General features: G+C 42.7%; 1 protein-coding gene across 12 annotated transcripts in view; it reads right to left on the reverse strand.

The window, feature by feature from the left end:
• Positions 1–22,548, reverse strand: part of CAMK2G (calcium/calmodulin dependent protein kinase II gamma) — a 117,925-nt gene that overhangs the window by 26,096 nt on the left and 69,281 nt on the right. For all 12 annotated transcript variants that reach the window (XM_027885180.1, XM_027885174.1, XM_027885178.1 and 9 more), the window contains exons 6-13: positions 20,864–20,936; positions 17,610–17,712; positions 16,651–16,734; positions 15,705–15,799; positions 13,063–13,185; positions 10,692–10,775; positions 10,011–10,053; positions 2,879–2,919 (exon numbers count right to left, since the gene is read on the reverse strand). In XM_027885180.1, coding sequence (XP_027740981.1) covers positions 2,879–2,919; positions 10,011–10,053; positions 10,692–10,775; positions 13,063–13,185; positions 15,705–15,799; positions 16,651–16,734; positions 17,610–17,712; positions 20,864–20,936 — 646 coding nt within the window. The remainder of the gene's footprint in view (positions 1–2,878; positions 2,920–10,010; positions 10,054–10,691; positions 10,776–13,062; positions 13,186–15,704; positions 15,800–16,650; positions 16,735–17,609; positions 17,713–20,863; positions 20,937–22,548) is intronic.

A 22,548-nucleotide genomic window follows, 5' to 3' on the forward strand; every position in this document is an offset into this window, starting at 1 on the left:
TGTAAGAGACAAACAAACAAAAAACTCAGCCACCAAACAGACCAGTCTTCTTATCTGGAAGAAACATGAGAAACAGCCTAACCACATAGCGTGTGGTCAGCAGCAGACTACAGTTAAAAATACAGCATGAAATGCTTGCTCTAAACCTATATCTGATGTAGAATTATTTATATAGGAAGTGGAAATGAAAAGGATACCACAAAGCTGAAAATCTGGTCGGTGTTCAAGTCACAGTATTTGTGCTCTGTCCTACTGCAATGGGCAGAAAATCATTGTTTGCTACAACTAAGGTAAGACCAGATGCTCTTAACTCAACCAGACACTGGCACAAGCTGTTTGTCAGAATGGCACAGGGTGAGAAGATGAATGGAGCTAAAATTACAAGTTTCCTGCATAAAGGAGCAACAGAGGGCAAGCACGCTGGTCATATGGTGAGGCCAACAACCAGACAGTGACCAGCACAGAGACTGCTGCACAGCAGCCAAGGGTACCAGTACCGCCCCAATAGGCAAATGGACATGCTAAAAGCTACACTTGCATGGGATGACTAACGGGATGCAGCACCATACCTTCAGACAGTGGGGGCAAGGAAAGAGAAAAGCGTGTAGCCACAGAAATCCTTCAAGAGAATTGTTAAGGATGTACTACAAACACACACAGACCTGTTCTCTATCTTGTCTGAGCTTAGCACTGGGGAAAAGCCATCTGTACTTTTAAACGTCTGTATTATTGAGCAAAAAGAGCAATGCAAAACAGGAGCTTTAATAAGAAATATCTGCTCTATTTCTGAGTTTTAACACTTAGAGAAATGAGGGCTCAAAAGCCACATCCAAAGATAAGACACCATTTGGGGGAAATGGGAAACCTTAAACAGCTCTCCTGAGGGCACTCAGCCCAGGTTGAATGTGAGCAATGCCCCTCATGGACAACACTGGGGTTCATACTGCAAAGCCAGACTGCTCTAACACTTTGGAGCAAGGAAGTTGCATGCAGACTCTTGACTTAAAGTCTCCAGTGTCATGCACATGTAGAGAAGAGTTTTCCAGAGGGCAACCTCATTCATGATGTGCAGAGAATGCAATGCTCTCCCATCTACCTTGACTTACACTTTATCACAAGTATTTAATTATAAATATGAGGAACAATGTAAACTGTGAAGAGCTGAAGAGAAGTAAATTCAGATCTACCCTTTCCATCGAGGAAGACACCATGTATTCCATGAAAAAAACACCACAAGCTTTCTGTGGAGCTGGAAGTCTCTAACATACAGGGTCTCCTTTTAACTATATGACCAGGAAATTGTGCCTCAAAATCTGTGGGCACATCCTTTGTTCATTTTTGGAAGATTTTAACCCAAGACGTGGCACTCCCTGAAAGCCTGTTGTAAATCAAGACTACTGAGAAGAAAGCTTTTTTTTTCTAGATAGGTAACAAAACTATGTAGAAATGTTAATACTTGCTGCCTTTCCTGTTGCTTCTTCACTGCCTCACTGGGATTTTGAAGCAAACACCTGCTGGTTCTCAGTTCACAACATTTGGCATACTCCATTCTTATTCCACTGGGATTTTACTATAATGTTTTCAATATCAACAGATGCAACAACTCTAACACACTTGCTGTATTAATGTGCACATGTTCAATGCGTGTCTGTACAAGGGGCAGGCTTGTGCAATGGCACAAAAGCTCACTCTTGCAGGCACATTTCAAAAACAAGCATCCTAGGGCAGGAACAGGAGTTCCACAGGTCATTTTGGTCAAAATAAAAAGCCCAGACCCTGGGTGTAAATAGGGCAGAACACTGCAGGACTGCAAGAATGCATGTTTTACTAGAGCAGTCCCCAAAAAGACCTCTTTTTCCAGCAGTCTGCTTGTACTGTGAGCCCTCTGAAAACAAAGCCTCAATTAAGTGGAAAAGGGCTAAGAGAGCAGGAGAGAAGAAGTGTGCTGGTCAGGCAGTGTGCATGTCAGCCCCCCAGCATGGGGAGAATGAAGTCTGTCCATAGTGTTAAACCAGGAGTTGAAGTGTTCCCATAAGAGCTGTAGAGAAAGGTTTGGACTTCAAAGGAAAATGCAAGCTAATAAACACAACCATTCTTTTCCATGTAGAGGACAATTACCCTTTGGAACAGCTAGGGGAGGACAGTGCTGTAGCCTGCAACTGTCTCTATGCCAGTTCCAGATGGTAAAGGGCTACTGCCCACAACAGCATCCTGCCTTGGCAATGGTCAATTTGACCTCCAGAATTAAACAACGACCATGCAACACAAAGGGTGACATCGAAGTGGGGAAAAAAATAATACCCCTCAGAAGGGAACAGGAGAGTGCCTCAGCTTCAGGCACATGAACTCAACTTTTAACACAACACTCAGTTACTGTTCTGTCCAAACACGAACACCGGGAGGCTCCTCCTTCCCCATCCCTCTTCCCAGCTCAAACTTCAGCATCTGTTCAAGGGGGTAGACAAAGAAACCTCCATGGGGTCTGCTGGGTATCATCAGTCACTGACAGTTGCTCTGTGCAGTATCCATATTCAGAAGCATTCTGCACTGAACAGAACAGACTCATCAGAGGCATGGTCACAACTGTGCACATCCTTGGTCTCTGTAATCCACAGCACTGACCAGTTCTCCATATAGAAAGGGGAAAAAGAATTCCTGCTGTTACAATAGTGCACTTAGCTAGTCGTATGATGCATAAGGTGCATGTAAGGAACAGTAAGATCCTACATGGGGCTCCATAGCAATACACTGATTACAGCAATCCCAGCCACAGGACAGGGCCGTGGTTTTACCCTGGAGGAACATGGGCAACAGAGAAAGTGGCTGCCTTCTGTTCAGGTGGTGGGAGAGACAGTGAAATGGGAAAGCAAGAACTTACCTTCACTCCATCTGACTTCTTGTTCAGCAGGCTTTTGGCAGCTGTGGAGAAGAAGAAGAAGTAGGTCAGATTTTGGTTTCAAGACTTCTTTCTCTCTTCCCACTTCCCTCAAAAATGCACAAAACTTCAGAGGGACAACCATCCTGCTAATTCCTCTCTTAACAGCAAGACACCTGGAAAACAGGCCAAGTCACTCATCAAATCCAACCTGATAGGAGAGGGTCATCCAACCTATCTCCTGTTCACTTATTTAGGCAAAAATGCTCCCAGTTTCACTATCTCAGGAACACCAAGTCTGAAATGGTAATTTAGAGCTCCTCTGCTTCAATTCTCTGTTCATACACTGTGACCCCATCCAGAAGTGTCAGCAGTTACAGGGGAAAAAGCCAAAGAAATCTGTCAGATCTTTGCAACTGGATAAAGGTTGAAGGTGCAGCCATTCACATAACAGGTATGGCTTATAAAGGAGGCACTGATAATGCAGAGGCCTCTTAATTACTGCTATTCACAGTTACCCTGAGGATAGCTGGATAGCTAAAAGGAAGAGACAGAAAAGGTGCAAAAGTCAGCATCTGACAACTGTTAAAAAAAAAGAGAGAATGACAAAAGAGACCAGAACTAAGCTGAACTTATTCACTGAAATATAAAGATGTTCTGCTGTGCTCAACTTAAAACAACTGGCACTAACAATGAAACTGAGAGCATGATAAACACACATAGAGAGCCCACAACAAATCCCTGGCAGAAGGCACGCTTGGGAGTGATGAAGGAGCTGCTCCATCTATTACAGCAAAGTGGTACGTTGTCAACGACTGTCAACAGTAAGATCCCATTTACAATCTCAACAGATATAAAACATAACTTGCCTACTTATGAAGAACATATTCAGTTGTTTCAACTTCTGTAAACAGCATGCTAGACAACTACTGGACCAACACACTGATACAGCTCTCCTAAGCAGCTGCTGGGAAGCACATGGGTCTGGGTACTTGACCCAGATTTGAGGTCCAGCAAAGATGAGACTTGGAGAAAAGGCAAATCCTAAGACAACGCTCGCATGCCTGTTGAAATGTTTCACTCCCAAAGACACGCTGACCAACTCGTGCACAGAGTGCTTAGTCTCTCTAGAAGCAGCAACATTAGGCAAAAAAAGGTTTTTGCAATACCTAAGCTACTGTCAAATTTTGTGTCAGCAGCATTTTCCACCCTACCATAAGACCCTACGGACATGGATTAACTAGACAATATTAGCTGAGCTGGTGCAAATCACTACAGCATCTCCTCACAACAAAGAGGTGGTATCCCATAAAAGCTTATTAGAATATTTGAATTATTTTCCCAGTTCTACTCCCTAATGCAAGTATAAAACTAGATTACGATTTTGTTTTTATTCCAGTGCTCAGAAACCAAGAACACTGGAAAAAACTCATGCAGAGGTTTTCTGAATGAGACGTGCCAAAACAGTGTTCCAAAATGCACACGTGAAGGTGGGCAAAGTGACTCAAGCAACTGATTCACCCTGCAACAGTCTCTTTGCTCAGTGTACACATACTAAAGCATAGTAAGACTGCATCTAACAAATAAGTTCTTGCCACCTTCAAGGCACAATGAAGGCCAGGTTGATTGTACATGAAAGTGAGAAGGAGAACAATGTGACTATGGGGTCTAAAGGGGTCCAGTGTTTATACCACACATACATCAAGGCATCTCTCACAACAACTGCTGAAAACAAGAAACTGTTATTACTGCCTTACAACACTTCAGAAGGAGTAAAGGATTCTACAACTTAACAAATATGGCAAATGGGACATCCTCAGAGTGAAAAAACCCCCAAACATCAGAGAAGCGAAACAGTACCACCATATGTTCTGGGAATGACCCAGACAAGCAGGGAAGCAACATTTTTCACACTTTCTGCAGTTTTCCCAGAACTTCACATTTGTCTTTGAGGACAGGAGATGGTTGAAATAATGTTCTATGACATGAAAGCAACTTCAGCTGAGAGTCCTTCGTGCAGCACTATGTAATGCTGATCCAGTGTCTCCTGGTGCAGCCTGTCCATCCAGCCTCCTTCCCTGATTGCACCTCTGCACAGCACATACTGCTCTCCCACAAGCTTGTCAGCATCCCACTGCTGGAGAAAGAAACTTGGTCTGTGTTGGATTTAGTTCGTGTATCATACTGTGGTTTAGAAGGCCCTAGAGAGCCCATGAACTGCATTCACACACAAAGATGACTGCAGACACCTCAAACAAAAGGGAAGCATGCAGGTTTCCCCACAGGTCAACCTGTACATGTTATAAGACAGAAATTAAAGGGGACACTACTGGAATTTCTACACGAGCAACAGGCAAGACTTCCTGTAGCAATAATAATTTTAGAAGACAGGCAGATTACCTAAGAGACAACAGGAGGAGAAAAATTCAAGGACACATGAAGGCAGGTTCTTTACTGTTCGGGAAATGATCTTGTACCCATGCTCTACAGTTTTCCAGGCATGAGATACTAGTAATAATTTTCTTCCTCCTTCCCACTTCTTCTACTTGTTAAAGGGATTAAATTCCCTCTTCTCAGTGAGTTAAGGGTTTCTCTAGAATTAAGCAATACAAAAGCACATGCTGCTAACCCAGCAATTTAAAAACACAGTTCTGTCCCCAGCATAATAAGACACCCTCCAGTTAATCTCTGAAGAGAAACACAAAAGGCCTCCTGTATACACACCTCAGAACTCTCCTGAACTTCAGGGAGAGGAAGATAAAAGTAGAAGGAATTCTTATAATAATTTACATCCATTTTTGATGATAAATCTGGATATAGTGATAAACATTTAAACACAGTAATGAAATCCATGTCGCTCTGGGAAGCTGCAAATGGAAGATACATCCTGAAGTCCACAACTTCCACAGGTCCACACTGTAGTAGTTAAACACCATTCACTAAAACCCCTTACTGTTTCTTAAGAAATATGATAGATACAGAGAAAACACCTAAAACCAATTTAATTTTTCATTAAATGGGACTTCATCTTCTGCTTGGGAAATGTGGTTCCAATGATCTCACACTAATTTAGTTAAAGCTCTGGAAATATCTTGATAATTTTCTCCCCTCCATATTTTCATCTTTTGAATTCACACCAGGAGGTTTGTGTTCACATGAGCCAGGTGATTCAAATTTCTACTCCTGAATCCAAATTCTAATCTGAGTATATATATGCACACACACAAAATTCCAAAAATTCAGTTCCACATGCACTTCTGCAAGGGAGCTACACTAAGAAAGCATAAGATTTCAGTATTTGTATTATTTCCTCCATCTTGCTCTTTAGTCAGCTCAGAAATGTCTCTGTACAGGTTACAACAAATACGCACAGGCATATTTGGGGCTTCTTTTAGTTAGAAAGCGCTCTGCTCCTTGGATCAGCCTCCAGCCTCTCTCAACCTCACCTATCGAGTTAAAAACTCAGAACTGCACATGGAGAGTTAATGAGGATCTGTAGAGACACATAACAAATTCCAGCTACTGTCACAAGCTGCCATATTAGCTCCCTCACAAAACTGACTTGAACCATCAGTGACACTTACCAAGAAAAAAGCTCTGCATCTGTTAAAAATAGAGGTTTCACACACAAGATTTAATTACCTGCAATACCTGCCTTAAGATCTATTTTGAACAGAGGACTTGTGCTGAACCTCTTGAGAGTAGTGAATTTCACAGAGTATGAAAGCTTGTTGAACACCTCCCCAAATCAAGAGTTGCAATCCACTTAGGAAAACCGTGCTAAGAATTTCACGTAGTCCACTTGTCAGTTGTGCATAAAAATGAACTTATGGAGAAAGGCCATTTCTCAGCACTTTGTGAAAATGGCTGCTACTAAGGTGAAAAATCAATATTTTCTCTCCTTTCACTCAGCTTATAGCAGACTTACAGAGTTTTACCTAAATGTTCCTCAAATATTACAGGAGACTGAAAACCCTGTCAACTTTCTCCTAGTAATAAATTTACATTTACTTCTCAGAAAATGGTTTAGGAGTTTCATGCATATAGTCTAACGTGTTGATTTACCTGACTGTACTTCTGTATTCTGTAAGTGAATTCAGATCAGTGTTTGCTTGGGTCATCTGAACATCAGAAGCCACAAGTAAGCACCCAAATAATCCTGTGTATACCCTGGTGTGACCCTAACAATCCCACAGTGAAATTCAGATCACAAAGTGCCCTCTTGCAGCTGAGCAAATACCAACCAGAGTGTGGAGAGAAGCTACAAATCTCTTATTATAACCAGATTTCAACTTCCTGACTTATACTGAAAGGGGTGCAACTGTACCTGCTGTTAACAAATAGCCTACAGCTGGCCTGAGATGCAATCTTTTAATAAGAACCAAAACCACTCAATATTAAATTGTTGAATATATCATAACTTGGGAAAGGAACCAGGTAACATTCCTTTTTCTTTAGTTTAACTGACCTGGGACGAAAGGCACCTAGCAAGCAAGAAATTACTCATAACAGAATTAAAACTTTTTTTTTCTTTGTAAAACTAAGATTTTTTTTGATGGGCTAAAAAGAAAAAGAATACTGCTACAGACTCTTTAGGCATGCAGTTTGTCACAGGCTAAAAAACCACACTGTCCAGTGAAGGAACTCCATATTACAACTGCAACACAGGAGATAGCAAGGACAACAGGATTACAGGAGTCTTCTCATATTTCCTGCAGACAGTACTATCGCGCCTAATTAATTGGTACTGGGGTCACATGAGCCTACATTTTCCTCTCGGTTCAAAACATCTGTGAAAGAAGCTTTTAGGAGATCTCATCCCCAGACAGGAAGAAGCATCTCTCTTCATAAATCTAGTTTCCTGTCTGCTGGGAATGGGGCTTTTAAAGGCCCACAAAATAGTGTCACCCAATTAGAGAAAAAAAAAATCCCTTGAGGGCTTTAGGGAAAGAAACAAGTGCTATTTCAGAACTTTTCAAGGGCAGTTAGATGACCTGTCACGACAGGGAAAGTCTGAGCTCTACCCAAAGTTCCCGCATGAACTTTCTAACTTTTTACTTTTAGTTAGCATGCACTTATTCCTCAGTTCCAGCAGATGTATGTATTTCAACTGCAGCAACTTAAAAAAAAAATTAACTAAATTAAAAAATAATTACAGTTTTAAAAAAAGTCAAGCTAGCTATACACACAGTCCTGCAAAGAAAACAGGAATAGATGATGTTTTAAAAAACACATAAAAATATAAGGAATTGCTACTCTCCACAGAGATTATCGAGGCTTTGCATCTAAATTCATGACACCTCTTTCTGGACAGTTTATCTGAATGTCTCATACTTGGGTCCACAGTTTATATTCAAAGCAGAACTCACTGACGCAGAGAATCCTGCGCTTACTATGGGCCACCGAGGATTTCCTTTGCTTCAGCTGTTAACTGAAGTGGGTCCAGCAGCTTCAGCCCTTGAGACAGAGAAGCTTGAGCAGAGCAAGCCTTTACCTCCTCGATACCAGCTCAGGGATTAAGTGGATGTATAGGGTCACGCATCATTAAGGAGAAGCCTTCTCTCTCAGGCATTTCATGTACTCAAAATCTGGGCCACAGGAGATTTTCATACCCAAGCACTTCTGCAGCTTCATTAGAAATTACAGCATTTGCAGACTAAAAATTAACCTAAAATTTCTGTTTAAAAAAAAAAAAAAATCGTTTCTATTTCAGAATAATCAATTATGTGAAATAAAAGCTAGTGTGTAAATAGACCAAAAAATGGTTCTTACCAGCATAAAGCCCAAGAAAACGTTTTGTTTTGCACAGTCCTGTGGCAGCCCTGTCATTGTGCCATAGCTCCTCAATAGAATCAATTTCAGAAAAGTGTATATAATTTTAAAGTTCTGTAATAGCACAATCTTGGGACAGATGAATGGAGAAAATCATTCTGTCCCTTTAAGACCAAACTGTGAGAAACACAGTAAAGAGAAATTGCTGTAGCTGCAAGTAATGCCAACATATTGGCACAGGTTCACCTCATAGCAAGAACCAAGGAAAAAAGTTCTGAAGTTGCTGAGGGTTGTCCCTTAAATGTAGCATGGTTTCACAAATTTTGATTTCTTTTTTTTTTTTTTAATCATCATACAGGAGGTTAAAAACACAAAGAATGTATACATGAATGTGCACTTTGAATGCTGGGATGATCATTTCACAGGGGTTTTCAATCCAATTATGAGACTATTGTAACACTACCCAGAATATAAGTATTGGTATCTACCATTAGTAAATGGCTAGATAACATTAATACACTTCCATTTCATTCATCATCACTTAGACTCCATATAACAGACTTTCACTGTAGTCAGGTGCAAAAAAATCTGACTCATGCATTCATGATTGCCCTTTAAAAAGAGGAAAAAAATTGCAAGGAGGGTAGAAAAAGCAAACAATCCCATAAACCAAAAGTGCTTGCATATAGAGGTTTTCCACCCAAATGGAAATGAACACAGATAAGACTGCGTCACCTAGATGTGCCGAGCCAAGACAGTCATCTTCCAAAAACCATGGATTTGCATGTTGAGATTTGCATTTTCAGTAAATGCACTACGTAATGCAGTTGGGTGGGAGCCAGACTACCAGCTATTAAATTTAAAAGGATGAAAACCACTTCTGAGAGTCCAAGAAGGAAAACTCTAATAGCCAGATGCTTCAGACCCATTTTTGATGAGTCAAACTAATACAATATCAAATAGCTCCTGTCCCTCTTCTCACCAATATTCCTTTCCTGTCCCTGCTTCAGGTCTAAAGGACAGACCTGATAAGAGTTCTTGACTCCTGGTTTACGATGGGAAAGCTAACAATGCCAGCTAGAATTTCCCAAAAGTAATCTGCTAACAAAATATCATGAGAGGATTATGGCAGCTGCCTTCATTTCTGTTTTGTAACATTCTACAGCACCATCTGCTTCTCCCTAGACAAATAATTTCCTATTTTACACTGGTCACCAGTCAAGGCAAAGTGACCACCTTTACACCACGATCAACTGAAAGCATGTTTCCTCCCCTCCTACTCAACCCCCAAATGGTTAAAATATACTTCAACTCGCTCACATGAAACAAAACCAAGGAAGGGATGGGAACATCAAGAACTTACCTGAAAAATTCCGAGACACAAGCATTGTTGTGAGGATTGCACCCTGTGGGGAAGAGAAAGCAGGGATAATAGTGTGTCACTTGAGAAAGGAGCTGGGCTGACCCATGGAGAACACAGTGCATCAGGTGCAAATGCAGAGATACACCAATGCTACCCTGAAAAGTCCTAGTGTATCCAGGATTCCCACATGTGCCTGGTTGGGCCTGACACGGGACCACTCTGAGTCCTGCCTTTCTAGAGTGGCAGCTAAATGCCAGACAGGATAGCCTAGGAAATCTAAAATGGCACTAAGAGTTATGCTTAGACATATATCTGCTTCCTTGCTTTCAAATGGCAGATAGCAGAGGCTCTGCCCCAGCTACAGGCAACTGGTAACATCGGTACTGGAAGGCAGAAAGTGTTCAGAACTAAAAGATCCAGGACTAGCTGCTCTATTTCAACTCTCTGGCAGAAAGTAGAAGGGGTGAATATGTAGCAGAAGAGACATGGGAAGCTTAGAGCTCTGGAGAAAGAAACTACCTAGCTCCTCAATACACTACTTCAGTACTCCGTACTGGGGGTCACATAAGGTACTTCTCTAAAAGTGCACTAGTCACGAAAAAAGACACTGTTGGTAGGAAGGCACTAACCTCAAATTCAGAGAATTAAAAACGAACTTAAGGCAAATTAAGATCTGCTTACCTTTAGCTTCCTTCTAGCATTGAACTTTCTCAAGCATTCCACAGTCTCCTGCCTGTGCATCATCGATGCGACAGTGGATCGTTGCTGAAAAACAGGAACAGCAGAAAATCAAGAACAGATCAAGAACACACACCAACCAAATCAGGCAGGGAAGTTCGTTCCACTTGCACACAACTGTGACACGAAAGATGACATGGCCAAGCCTCTCACCACTGCACAGCTGCAAAACACCGCAATGGGTTCACAACTTAAGAACATCCATCAAGACGTGTTAAATCAAGGTAGGCTGTTACAGGACTGTGCCTCTGTGACTGAGGTACAGGTGAGAATCAACGCTCCCTGCCTTTCAGGCACACACATGACTTAAGACAGTAAGAAGATAAAACCAAATGACAAGCATACTCATGAGGGACTGAGTTAAAGGCACTACAGAAAAGATCTCTGTTGCATTAGTTACAGCTTGAAAGGGAAATTCCAAGCAGTAAGTGACTACTAGTGAGCAATAACCTTCCTGGACATGGCAACCCCCTGAATGTAAGTGCTTTACTAGGAAAGTCCTTGGCATTTTTGTATCAATTTTGCAGAAACAGGTTTTAAGTGTGTAAGAGGAAAAATCATATAATTCTATTGTACCAATGCAAAAACCTGAGCATAACCTCATAGCCAGTGATGCAGATCTATCATCCACAGCAGACTGCGAGCCCTTTAGCTGCAGAAAGAAAACTTCCCAGAAGCATTGTAGTCATTGAGATCACATGAAGAAATCAAGAGACTTATGCTGCCAAGCATTTAGAGCACATGAGGAAAGCAGTGACTTATGCCAAAGTAGCTGTTGCTTTTGCACAGAGCCACAAGCCTGAATTCCCTTTACAAGGACAGTGGATGAATTACTAACCTGGCAGACCAGTGTGTACAAAGTCTCCACTAACTTTCTCCTGCTTGGAAAAAAAATCTGCAATACCCAAAAGAGCTCTAAACCATGCTCCTATTCAGTTAGTTTCATGGTAAGTCTCTGCTTTGATCCTATTGTCAAAGCTAGTCACCCACTGCAGTACACTCAGCAGCGTGTGGGGAGAATGTAGCCAAACTGTCCTCTAACAACTGCTGGTGGTCACTCTTCGTCCAGTCTCCTTAGGAGTGAGAGTGATGTCCAGTTGTTCAACATAAGCTTACAGGACAGGCACTTCGAAAGTTCACTAATGCTAAGAAAGTCAGTGTCTTAAATAAACTTAAGATTTCCGATATTTACTTTCAAGGAGCCATACATCTCCAGAAAGGAAATGTGTGTTGCACACACAGGGACTGCGGAGCAAATGGAAACAACAGACTCAACACAAGGCAGTTTTGGTGAGAGGCTGACATGTCTGTGAAGTGAAATCAAACTCCCCATAACTCAGAGAAGGAAAGCCTCTCTTGGACTGCTCTATATTATGTTGCTACAGGGAGCAGGCTATCATAATACATCTTTGGCTACAGGCATTGTCAGGAAAGGTAAATATAGAGGAATTGCCACCGATCACAAACATGCAAGGAGAAAGAAGAAAAAAAAGATATGCACAGTCTCAGCTAGTGTGAAGTTTTGACTTCCAAGGAACTTGCAGCAATTTACAGCAGACAGTACACTCCTGTTACACAGATGTTCACATAAGTAAGTTTCAATTGCTAATCTGTTGATTTGTGGTGGAAAGACAAAACCACCACAGTTTTACAATAACAAATGAGTAAAGGAACACACTAGACCCATCCCAGAAGAATGCTGTGCTATTACAAGAGCATCCAGTTGGACTTAGGTGAGACTATTTCATCCTTCAAAGATAAAAGTTGCATCATTGCTGTCCTCTCCTACACCCACTCCCAGCTTTGTCCTGCAATTTCCTTCCCAACTTTGCAAAAAATGAAAAATACTTATGTGTGAGGTCTGGCAAGGCAGAAACTACATACACAGAACAGCAAAAGATTTTTTTCCTGATTTCAAGTTTACAGCCAGTTAAGCTGAAGCACAGCAGAAATGTCCCAAATGCTGCAAAGATACTGTGCCATAAACTGAAGTAGAGATGAAGAACAAAATGATCCAAAAATTTTTGTCTGATACCAAACTCCATTTGACATTTTAGGATGATATGGATTGGAAGAGGAGATGTGGGAAAAAAACCAGAAACTACAGATATTGACAAAACTTCTAAAAGAAAAAGGGATTTTTTTTTTCCAGTGGCACTAAATGCACCACAGCATGACAAAGTTGGCTTATTGAAGTGATTATCCAAAAAAATCATAATTTGAAATATTTTAAATAATCTAGGCCCTTCAAGCCTTCCTGACATGTCCATTAAGGGTACACCACAAACCAGCCTGTAATAAGGAAAACACTTACACAGACCCATGGATGTTTGAGAGCCTGGTCAGCTGTGATGCGCTTTGCTGGGTTTATCGTCAGCATCTGGTTGATCAAATTCTTGGCTTCAGGAGTCACAGTGTCCCACTCAGGTGATGGGAACTAAAAGAGGAAGAAAGAACAGGTGATAAACGGAAAATACCTTCTACTAGCAGACGAGATTCACCCCCCTACACAGCTGAATTCCAGCTTTTGCCCTTTGGATACCAGGGCTAAAACATCTGCAAACCCCACCAATTTTTGTGAAAACCCATGCTGAACAAAAACCATACAGAGTCCAGCAAATGAGTGGTACCAGACAGCAGGACACACCTGTACCATTCACCAGACATAGGCAGGAAGATTAAGGGTTTAAAAGCCTTTTAGGAATCACTCAGACCTTTGAATTTCTTTCACACTCAACAGTCAAAAATGTAAAGTCACAGATCTTTTTGACTGAGTTCTTACACAAAAAACACAAGCACTATCTTTTTTTACCCTACCTGGCTCTTTCTCCAGCATGCTAAAAGCTGTAACAGCATATGCAAAATCACAAACACTGAACTACAGCAAAACCGCATGAAAGCAAAAGCCACTAACAAGGAACATCCCATCAGGTACATATTTTCCCACCATAAAGTACAATATCCTGGAACAACAGTAGTCACTTAGGTGTAGCAAGTTGTTAGCAACCATCTATCATACCAATATCATTACTTGGGGAGCAAGAGAGATGTAACAGTGGGTGGGAATACAGAAGCATGAAAACATAGTAAAGAATTTAAAGTATTTCAGCTGCTGATCATCTATGAGGGGTAACTGCTCTCTCCTACAATTCCATTAATGATGAAGAGGAGATATTTACACCATCCCCCAGATGCTTGCATGTGGTATGGATGACAGCATGCTGAGATTAAATCCGATGAATCTACTGTACAAATACAGGTGAACTTGAGAACACAAAGACAAATATGCCGTTGGGGCAAAGCTTCCTGTCTTTAGATGGGGGGAAGATTGACCCATCTTGAGCTCATTTTCTTACAGCACTACATTATTTAGAAGAAGTTTATCCCATCTCTTTTCTCCTGCATTTTGTGCTTTACTCAGTTGGGACACAAAAATACACCTGCCATATCTGATTTGTATATAATCTTATTTCTATATTTGCAGGCATCAGCAAGGCATTGTACAATTTGTTCTACAAAAGCTGCAAGAGACTACTCAAAAATTATGATACTGAGCTTTCAAGCCAGGACACTTCCTCCACACCTGAACTCTGAAGTGATGTCTTGCAAAACCCCTACCAATAGCACAAAGTCCAATTCACTGTTGACAGTTCCATCACGGTCAAGGAAGAAAAACAGACTGGTCCTGTGCATACAGGCCCTTTGGTGCTGCGGGAAGGACACCAGGGGCAGGTACATCAGTAAAACTTAAACAGTTTTCTACCAGGCAAAACAGGGGAAGAATCTACTAAACTTGTTCACTACAGGGAAGAATTCAAAACCAGCAGACAGATAAGGAGGGATCAGGCACTCCTGAAGTGCTTTGAAAATCCCCACCAATATAAAACCCACTTAAAATAAGAACAAGCAACATAAAAACTAGAGGGGCAGGAAGGCAAGAAAAGAACACAAGTCCATTTAAGGCTATCAAGTACAAAAACATCACTTCCCTTTCTCTCAGGAAGCTACTGAGCCAGGACTCAGGGTTAGGCAGACCTTTGTTCTCACCAGTACAGACGCTCTCATGGTCTCAGCACAGAATCTGGGAGGTAACTGGAATCCAGCAGAACCCTCACCTATTTTTATATTTTTTTAAAATACAAACCACAAGACAGCCTACAAAATGAATCCCCCAACTTCCTCTTGATATTCATGCCCATGGGCTATGAGCTAGGATTTCCAAGAGCTCCCTCTTCCCCCTCGAGCCTCTCCTTACATGGAAGAATTTATGCCAAACATTCAAGCTGTGGTACCCAAGTCACATTTTACACCACCTTTGCTCCCCAGTACTAACCTCCTTGCTATTCCTCTTTCAGGCACTTTTCACACCTCAGTTTTGCTGTGCTCTAAAAACTGTTCTATGAACTGCTTGGCTTTTTACCAGAACCTCCAACCCCACCACAAAGCCACCCCTCCAATAGCCCCCACCATTCAGTCTTCTCACTGGGCTCCTTGCTTTCCATGGCTGGAAGAGATACCACTATGGCACAGAGACCAAAGGCCTTAATTTAAGCTATTGTTGTACAGAATACATCCCCATAGTTTTTATTAGGCCTTGATAAAGATAAGCTCCTTCATTCTACCTTCTGTCTGCTCCCCTGAGAAAGCATTGTCTACATCTGCAACACTTTGTGGTAAATGACTAGAAGACACCACTTCCCACCATCTGCATTTCCAGCTCCGCATTTCCCTAGTGACCAGCAACATCCTGGTGCCCACTGTGATGCTTTCCACATATCTTTCAGTAGCCCCAAACAGGACTGTATCCCAGGCAGTGAAGACAACGAGGTATATGGACATGCCAAACATCACTTTGCAGAGAAGCTTGGGGCCTGCTGCTGGACACCAAGTAAGATAGTGCCTTGTTTTGGATGGCTTCTACACCCATGCAGGTACTCAGCAAGAAAGTGCCCTTACGTCATAGGCTCCGGCTTTGATCTGCTGATAGAGTTTGTGCTGATCTTCATCCCAAAAGGGAGGGTACCCCACTAGTAATATGTACAGAATCACTCCTGGGAGGGAGAGACACAGATACACTATGGTTAGGCTAATACGCCAATTATTCCTTCAGCCCCTCTTCCTTCCCTCTCGACAGTCCCCAAGGCAATACTTGCTCCATATCTTCATTTGCCATCATATTTAGCCTTCTGAGGTAGCAAAAGACAGTATAAACCTCTCATCTGCTGAACCTCACCCCGGGACTTCATGTTCAGCTCTTAACACCAGCTGCCAAGAGCTAGAACAAGGTGCATGATGTCCTACCCTACTCTGGCTACCACGGCTCCCAGCTGCTCTCAGAGTAAAATGAAGCCACACGTCCTGGGGTTGCTGGGCAGCAAGAGGCTATTCAGGAAGGATTATGTTTTTAGACACTTATTTTGCATGGTCCTGGGACAAAAATGACACTGACAAAGCTAACACTCCTGGCCTGCAGAGAACCATTGAGTCCAAGTCAGGCAACCCTGGTATCACAGATCTTTAAACTTATCCATCACAGATACATTTACACTTACTTTTTTAAAAAATCATCCCTCTTCAGTATTTCATATTCTACATAGTTAGTGTAAAAGGAAATTGCTACAGTTATCTAAACAAATGACTCTGCAAAGCATAGACAGGTCCTATCTTTTGAGACTCAAACATCTGATAGATGGCCTGAGGAAAGGTTTAGGAGCCAGACTCAAATGAGTTCATGCTCCAGTATTAACTCCATCTACACAAGGTGCTTATTCTCGAGTGTGCCTTTATGTCTCCACCCAAAAAGAAGCAGCACTGCACACCCTCCCAGTAACAGGCTATAAAGAATTGCTCTTTTACATGAAATCATGTTGTTTAAGTGTAAAACATTTTAACAGAATCTTACCACATGCCCATATATCCACTGGTTTTCCATAAGGATCTTTTCTTAAGACTTCAGGGGAGAGGTAGCCTGGAGTACCAGCAAACCCTGCCAGGAAATGGATGACATGAAGTACTTACAGTACCTAAGCAGAAGAGATCTTGCCATATCACAAAATCCACTAGTAGTAACCAACAAATTCTAAAACCCAATTCCCACCCTTCATCTCATATTTGCTAGAGCTGCCTCTTGGTATACCAACAGAAGGAGGGAAAACAATCTGAAACAGAAAATCAGATGGGATTGAGTGTCTTTGTATTGCAGGAAAAACAGAAGAGTAAGAGGGACCATGTCAACCAGTTGGGCACAAACTCGTATGCCAGGCCTTAGAGCATCAATACACACAATGGCTTGGAGTTTGAAAACACAAGACACAGATGGGACACGTCGAATTGCCAAATGGTGGGGGTAGACCAGGAGAAGCAGTCATCTCTCCAGAATCTCGGCAGCACTCAGTCTCAGAGCTGTTGTTTAACCTGAGAAGGTCTCATTTCTAATTATGTTTTAGCTAAACAAAGACAAGGCCAGGTCCAAATGTGTCCTGAGGAAGGCCAGGTCAAATGCATTTCTGTAAAATGACCAAACAAAATTCCAGATGTCTACACATCTGAGCAGTAGGAAACTTCAGATCAGGGTCTAAACTTAGCAGCTGCCTTCATCTCTGACACTAGCATCTACTGGAAACTGAGAAGAAAAACAGAGAAACACATAGTCATTTTTTTCTGTCTTTATTTATCATATTCTTTCCTCTATTGCACTTAGGCTTGTGCCCAAGACCCAGAGGCGGAGATGCTTGAAAAAGAAGCAACAATGCCAAATACACAGAAGTGTGCTGGACGAGCCAAGAAGAAGTACTCAGGGAGGGTGCAACTCAACCAGCCGGCAGGAAATGGGGGAGCAAAAGTGGGAAAGCTCAGTCTTACCAAACCAGGCCTGCTGCTCTCCCTGGACTTCTATAGCCAGTCCAAAGTCAGCCAGTTTGACAGCAGCACCCTTACATTTACTTGCCAGTAGTAAATTCTCAGGCTGGGGAGAAGAAAGAAAAAAGGAGGTAAGAATGAAAGACTCACATCCTCGTTAACACCTCTTAGCTAGTATTCACATCATCAAATTCCACCTGCTGACTGAATTGAGCATGCAGTACTAAATCTCTTCAGGTGAAAACACAGAAACAGCAATGAATGGCACTGACCTAGAGTGGCAGACAATTCTCACATCTAACACAAATCCTCTGGCTCCTCTGTGGGAGCCAGAGCCTCTCCCAACCCAGCCCATACATTATATGCTGACACCAGAGGGCACTGGCAGTACAGTTCCTGCAGCACGTAAGCCAATATTTGTTTCTGCCCTCCCTGAAGAGAATAACTAGAGGGGGGGGGGCAAGAAGGGAGGGATGATGCAGTAGATACACTCTGCAGTGATGTTTCTCCCCATGAACATTAGACAGTCCCCAAGGCACTGGAAAAGTAAATATGATGCTAATAAGGGCTGCCAAATTCAATGCCATAATGTGGGAAGGCATCGTCTGGATAGGCAGTAGTTTTCATCCCTTACAGAAAAAGCCTCAGCCTCAAATTGGCAGTGAGTATTCTTGTAAGCAGTTTTTTCATGCCACACATTTACAGCAGCAGAAAATATTCTGTCTTGCTACTGCTGCCATCACCTATACAACAAGCAGCCATGTCACTTCCCCCATGGGCCAGGAAAGGGAGACAGACTTTTGCCCCCCACATTTCCATGAATCTCACTCGGATCATAACTCTGTTGTGGTCAGCAGAAGACTTCAGCAGAAGGCTTAGCACAACTCCAAAAACTCCAAAAACTGGAGTGAGAGCTGGTAGCTTCCTCTGAAGCACCAGAGCAGCTAGTTACATGGGATCCCTTGAAACTCCAAAGCCTTTAAGGTGGTGGCTATTATGGCTCTGCAGGAAAATCAACTTGTAGATAGGCAGGACAAATGTTATCTCTCATCCTACCCCCTTTTGATCATTTGTGCAATTCATATCAAGTTGATTTTTTAATTGAGCAAGATGGAAGCCTGGAAATCCAGAAAAAGGAGCTTGCCTCAGTTTCACAAAACTGACAAAGGTCTTTCTTTGCAGCCTGCTCACCAGTTTCATCCCATGGCAACACTTTACCCCTGTTCTGTCTGACAGGCATAAGATGCTTTGCTTATTCATCTGTCTTGAAGTACTGGGCATGTGCCTCCTTCTGCCTCGAATGAAGGGAGAACAGCCTTCCCCACCACAGCCCTTGCCATAAGCAGTATGGAAGGAGGGGAAATTGGGTCTCAGTACATTTGAATGCCACTGGCTCTTCACTACATGGGAAGTGGAAAAGATTGTGTTAATCAAGCTACACTAATGAAAATTCGCTGCTATAAACAAGACCCTAAAGCAGAAGACAAATGAAATGTTCTGAAAATCCCTCCCAACTCCATATCACAGCTGGGCTTAGCTTGACTAAGAAACAGTGACATTTAAGCCAGACTTATGCTAACTAAGCACTATTTGTAGCTCTGTTTTAGAAGCGAACACCTTGAGGCTAATGGTGCTTATCCATGTGCATGTTTGCCAACATATGGGTTGTCTCAGGTTTCAAATACTTTTTGGTGAGGATGTGAATGCACTTGGTAATTTGTTATGGTCCCTATGGGCAGCTCAACGTTTGACATTCTTTAATAGCATGTCAGCCAAAAGACAGGCTTATGTGAGGGAGGTGCAAAAGACAAAACTTTACCTGAAGCAAGCTCTGCAGTTATTACACACTGATCCTGAAGGCCAAGCTTTTAGCAAGGAGCTAAATATTACATAAAAAAAACACAGGATCTTTCATAGCTAAAAGAAATTATTATCTTCAGGTCTGGATAGTTTCAGTCAATCAGAGCAAGAAACAGAAGAAACATACTAACTACAGCGAGGAGTGTCTAGCAGCTGATAAGTTCTAAACAAGTTGCTAACTTTCATACAAACAAAACTTTTGGAAGGAAACCAGATTATACATCTGAACACAGGATGTGAAGGAAAACTTATCCTGAACTGGAAAACACTACTGATTTTCACAAATGCCCTAATTTTGGACAGTAGTGCCTCTTGAATATTGCTTTCTCAAGAGCAAGTGTCAGGTCTAATTGAGAGCAGCCATTCCATAGTAGATCACTTGCATGTTTTCACAGTGCTATGAATCAGCGGGTCAAAAGTGTTGCACGGGAGTTTGCCAGAAACACTAAGGGTTGTTCACCAGATCAAAACACCAGAGGAACATTGCCACCAAGCCTGCAATGTGCTTTTGCCTTGCTCTCTGCAAAATATTTTTCTACTTTCCCCCTTATGCATTGTTTAATAAGCCAAAATCAACACTAGTAGCCTGTGTCACCTTGCATTAATTTAACTGGACTGCTGGTGACCATCACCATTTCCACTTTAGACAGAGAGGGCTTCAGGGCAGGCAGACCTTCCTGCACAAATCTCTTCATTCTGGAACCTGCCCAGCTCCCAGTACAGCAGGCACAGTGTGGAAAGGGAGTTTAGGTAACTACACTGTGGAGGCTCTGGGTCTATAAATGTGTTATAATGTGGCAAATGGTTGATTCACCCAGTGTTAAACCAAACAGCAGTTTTGGTTTTAGATTTAAAGTGCTTCTGCTGATGAGAGAAGAAAGAAATGACACAAAAAATTCTTGTTGAGCATCTCTGCCCCAGCACAATGGCGTGTGTTTGGCAGCACTGCAGAATAAAAATACACATGCTCTGTGCAGACAAACTCATCCTGGCAGATTGAACAGAGGTTGCTCCAGGTCTCTAGAGATCTCTTCAATCACAAACTAGAAAGCATCCTTCATTATAATGAATCCTACCCAAGTTTCTCTGGAAGCCTACTGTACTCCAAGATTCAGTACTACTCCACCCTAGAGCTGCCTCAGAGAAGCTGAGAGCTGGCAAGGTTCACAAAGACTGAAAACTTCCTCAGGAGTTCAGCACACCCTCCAGAAAACTCTGAAGAAGCAAATTTGTGCTTCAGGAACCTCTGAGCCTAGTTCAAGTAAAAAAACAAAACAGAACAAAACAAAAACCAGCAACAAAAAAAACTGCCAGCTGGCAACACAGTATTCCTGTCTTGCCTCTTCCAGTGATCCCCTGGCTGGACTCCTCAGACTACAGCACAGAGGAAACATTACCTTCAAGTCCCTGTGCACGATATCATGCTGGTGAATGTGATTCACACTCTCCAGTATCTGATGAATACAGTGGCTGCAAGATAAAGGGGAGAGACACACAGAGTTATGCACACAAATTTGACATCTCATCTCATCCCAGAACTATTTCCCTAACCTTTATACTTGTACTAGGGGGGAGTTCAAGACCCCAGGCTGAATCCCTTCATCATGACCACTGGATGTCACAGCTCAGTACTGTCACAGCTGAACATCCCCAGCCCCCAGCAACAGGATGCCAGACATCCTTTCTATAGCATGACCACAAAGCCTCTCTCCTACCTCCCATCATTTCCTTCCTTTCCTTCCCATCACATTAAGCCTCTCCCTTGTTCCTTCAGACAACAGTGCCCACCCCACACAGAACAACCAAGCCATCCAAGTATCTGCAAACAGCAGCCGAAATTGTGCAAGCAAGACCAAATCACTCCAGGAAACATTCCACTGGGCTAGTCCCGAGCGAAGAATAAACTTTGAGAGGGCAGCAGCCTCCCCCAGCAAATTCAGGATGACGACGCCTGGGCGCCTGCCAGTTTGCAAAGCTTTCAGAGCAGCATCTCAAGCACTTTATATACACAATGCACACACACACCCGCTTGCTGGGTGCCTTTTAAGTACAGATCCCACTTAAGGGGTTAGTAATCTGAAAAGCAGACTCATTCCGTTAAGTGCAGTGTGCTGCACTCCCCCAGCTCACAGCAAATCCTGCCTCTGCCATTCTCACTGCTGTAAACCACAAGGCAAAGGCAAGATGTTATTTACACCTGTCGCATAAGAGCAGCACAACACGCCCATGGGTGAGATTCCTGGTTGAAACCATCTCTTCCACTAAACATTTACTCAGCTGCCAAGGGTGAATGTGTAATGGAATAGGGATTTTGACAGCTATGGCTGGGCAGTAAGCATGCAGATGTGGGCAACTCAGAGAGGGCTATGTCCTCACTGCAGGATCTCTCAGTCATCTCACCGACTTCTACAAATCTCAGGGGAACAAATTTGAAATGAGTGAAATATTTGAGGGAAGGGAAAAAGGCTTCTGGAAAAGATGGGAAGAGGGTGAGGGGGAGGAAGAGAAGACGAGGTGCAGCACTATGTGTTTGTTACCCCCACCCTTCTGGAGCTGGCAGTATGATCCTTAGGGTCGGAATCCATGAAAATCTCCCCGCTCCCAAAACAAAAATGTATAATTAGAACAGAGCTGAGTCTGAGCGAGAGAGATTTTCTGGCCAAAAATGGCAAAAGTGTGAGGTGTCCCAGGCAAGCCAAACACGGCAGATTGGCACAGACCTCGCTTCCTTGCTCTCCCAGCCTGCTCTGGAATTCAGCACGGCATGGGGAGAGAAAGGGAGGAGTTTCACTCTGTCATCTTGTGGGCACTTTGAGACCCGGCCGGCTGACAATCAGAAGGTTGAGCACCCCGAGGAGGGCTCACAGAGCAACAGACAGTTCTTCTTTTCCCCTAACTCTGCCATAATTTTCCTGAGCAGTGTCAGTCACTGACAGCTCTTGAGCTCTTCAGGGAACAGGCACCGACAAGAGGGACAGTGGAAGGACTGTGATTGATAACCTCAGAACTTCCCAACATCAAGGCAGAGCGGCACGACTGTTTATTCATCTAAGATGATGTGCCTACAAAGATCCGTACACCC

The sequence above is a fragment of the Empidonax traillii genome, unplaced genomic scaffold (assembly GCF_003031625.1).
Source record: "Empidonax traillii isolate 1590-97213 ecotype Southwest subspecies unplaced genomic scaffold, ASM303162v1 scaffold162:size863265, whole genome shotgun sequence".
NCBI lineage: Eukaryota > Metazoa > Chordata > Aves > Passeriformes > Tyrannidae > Empidonax > Empidonax traillii.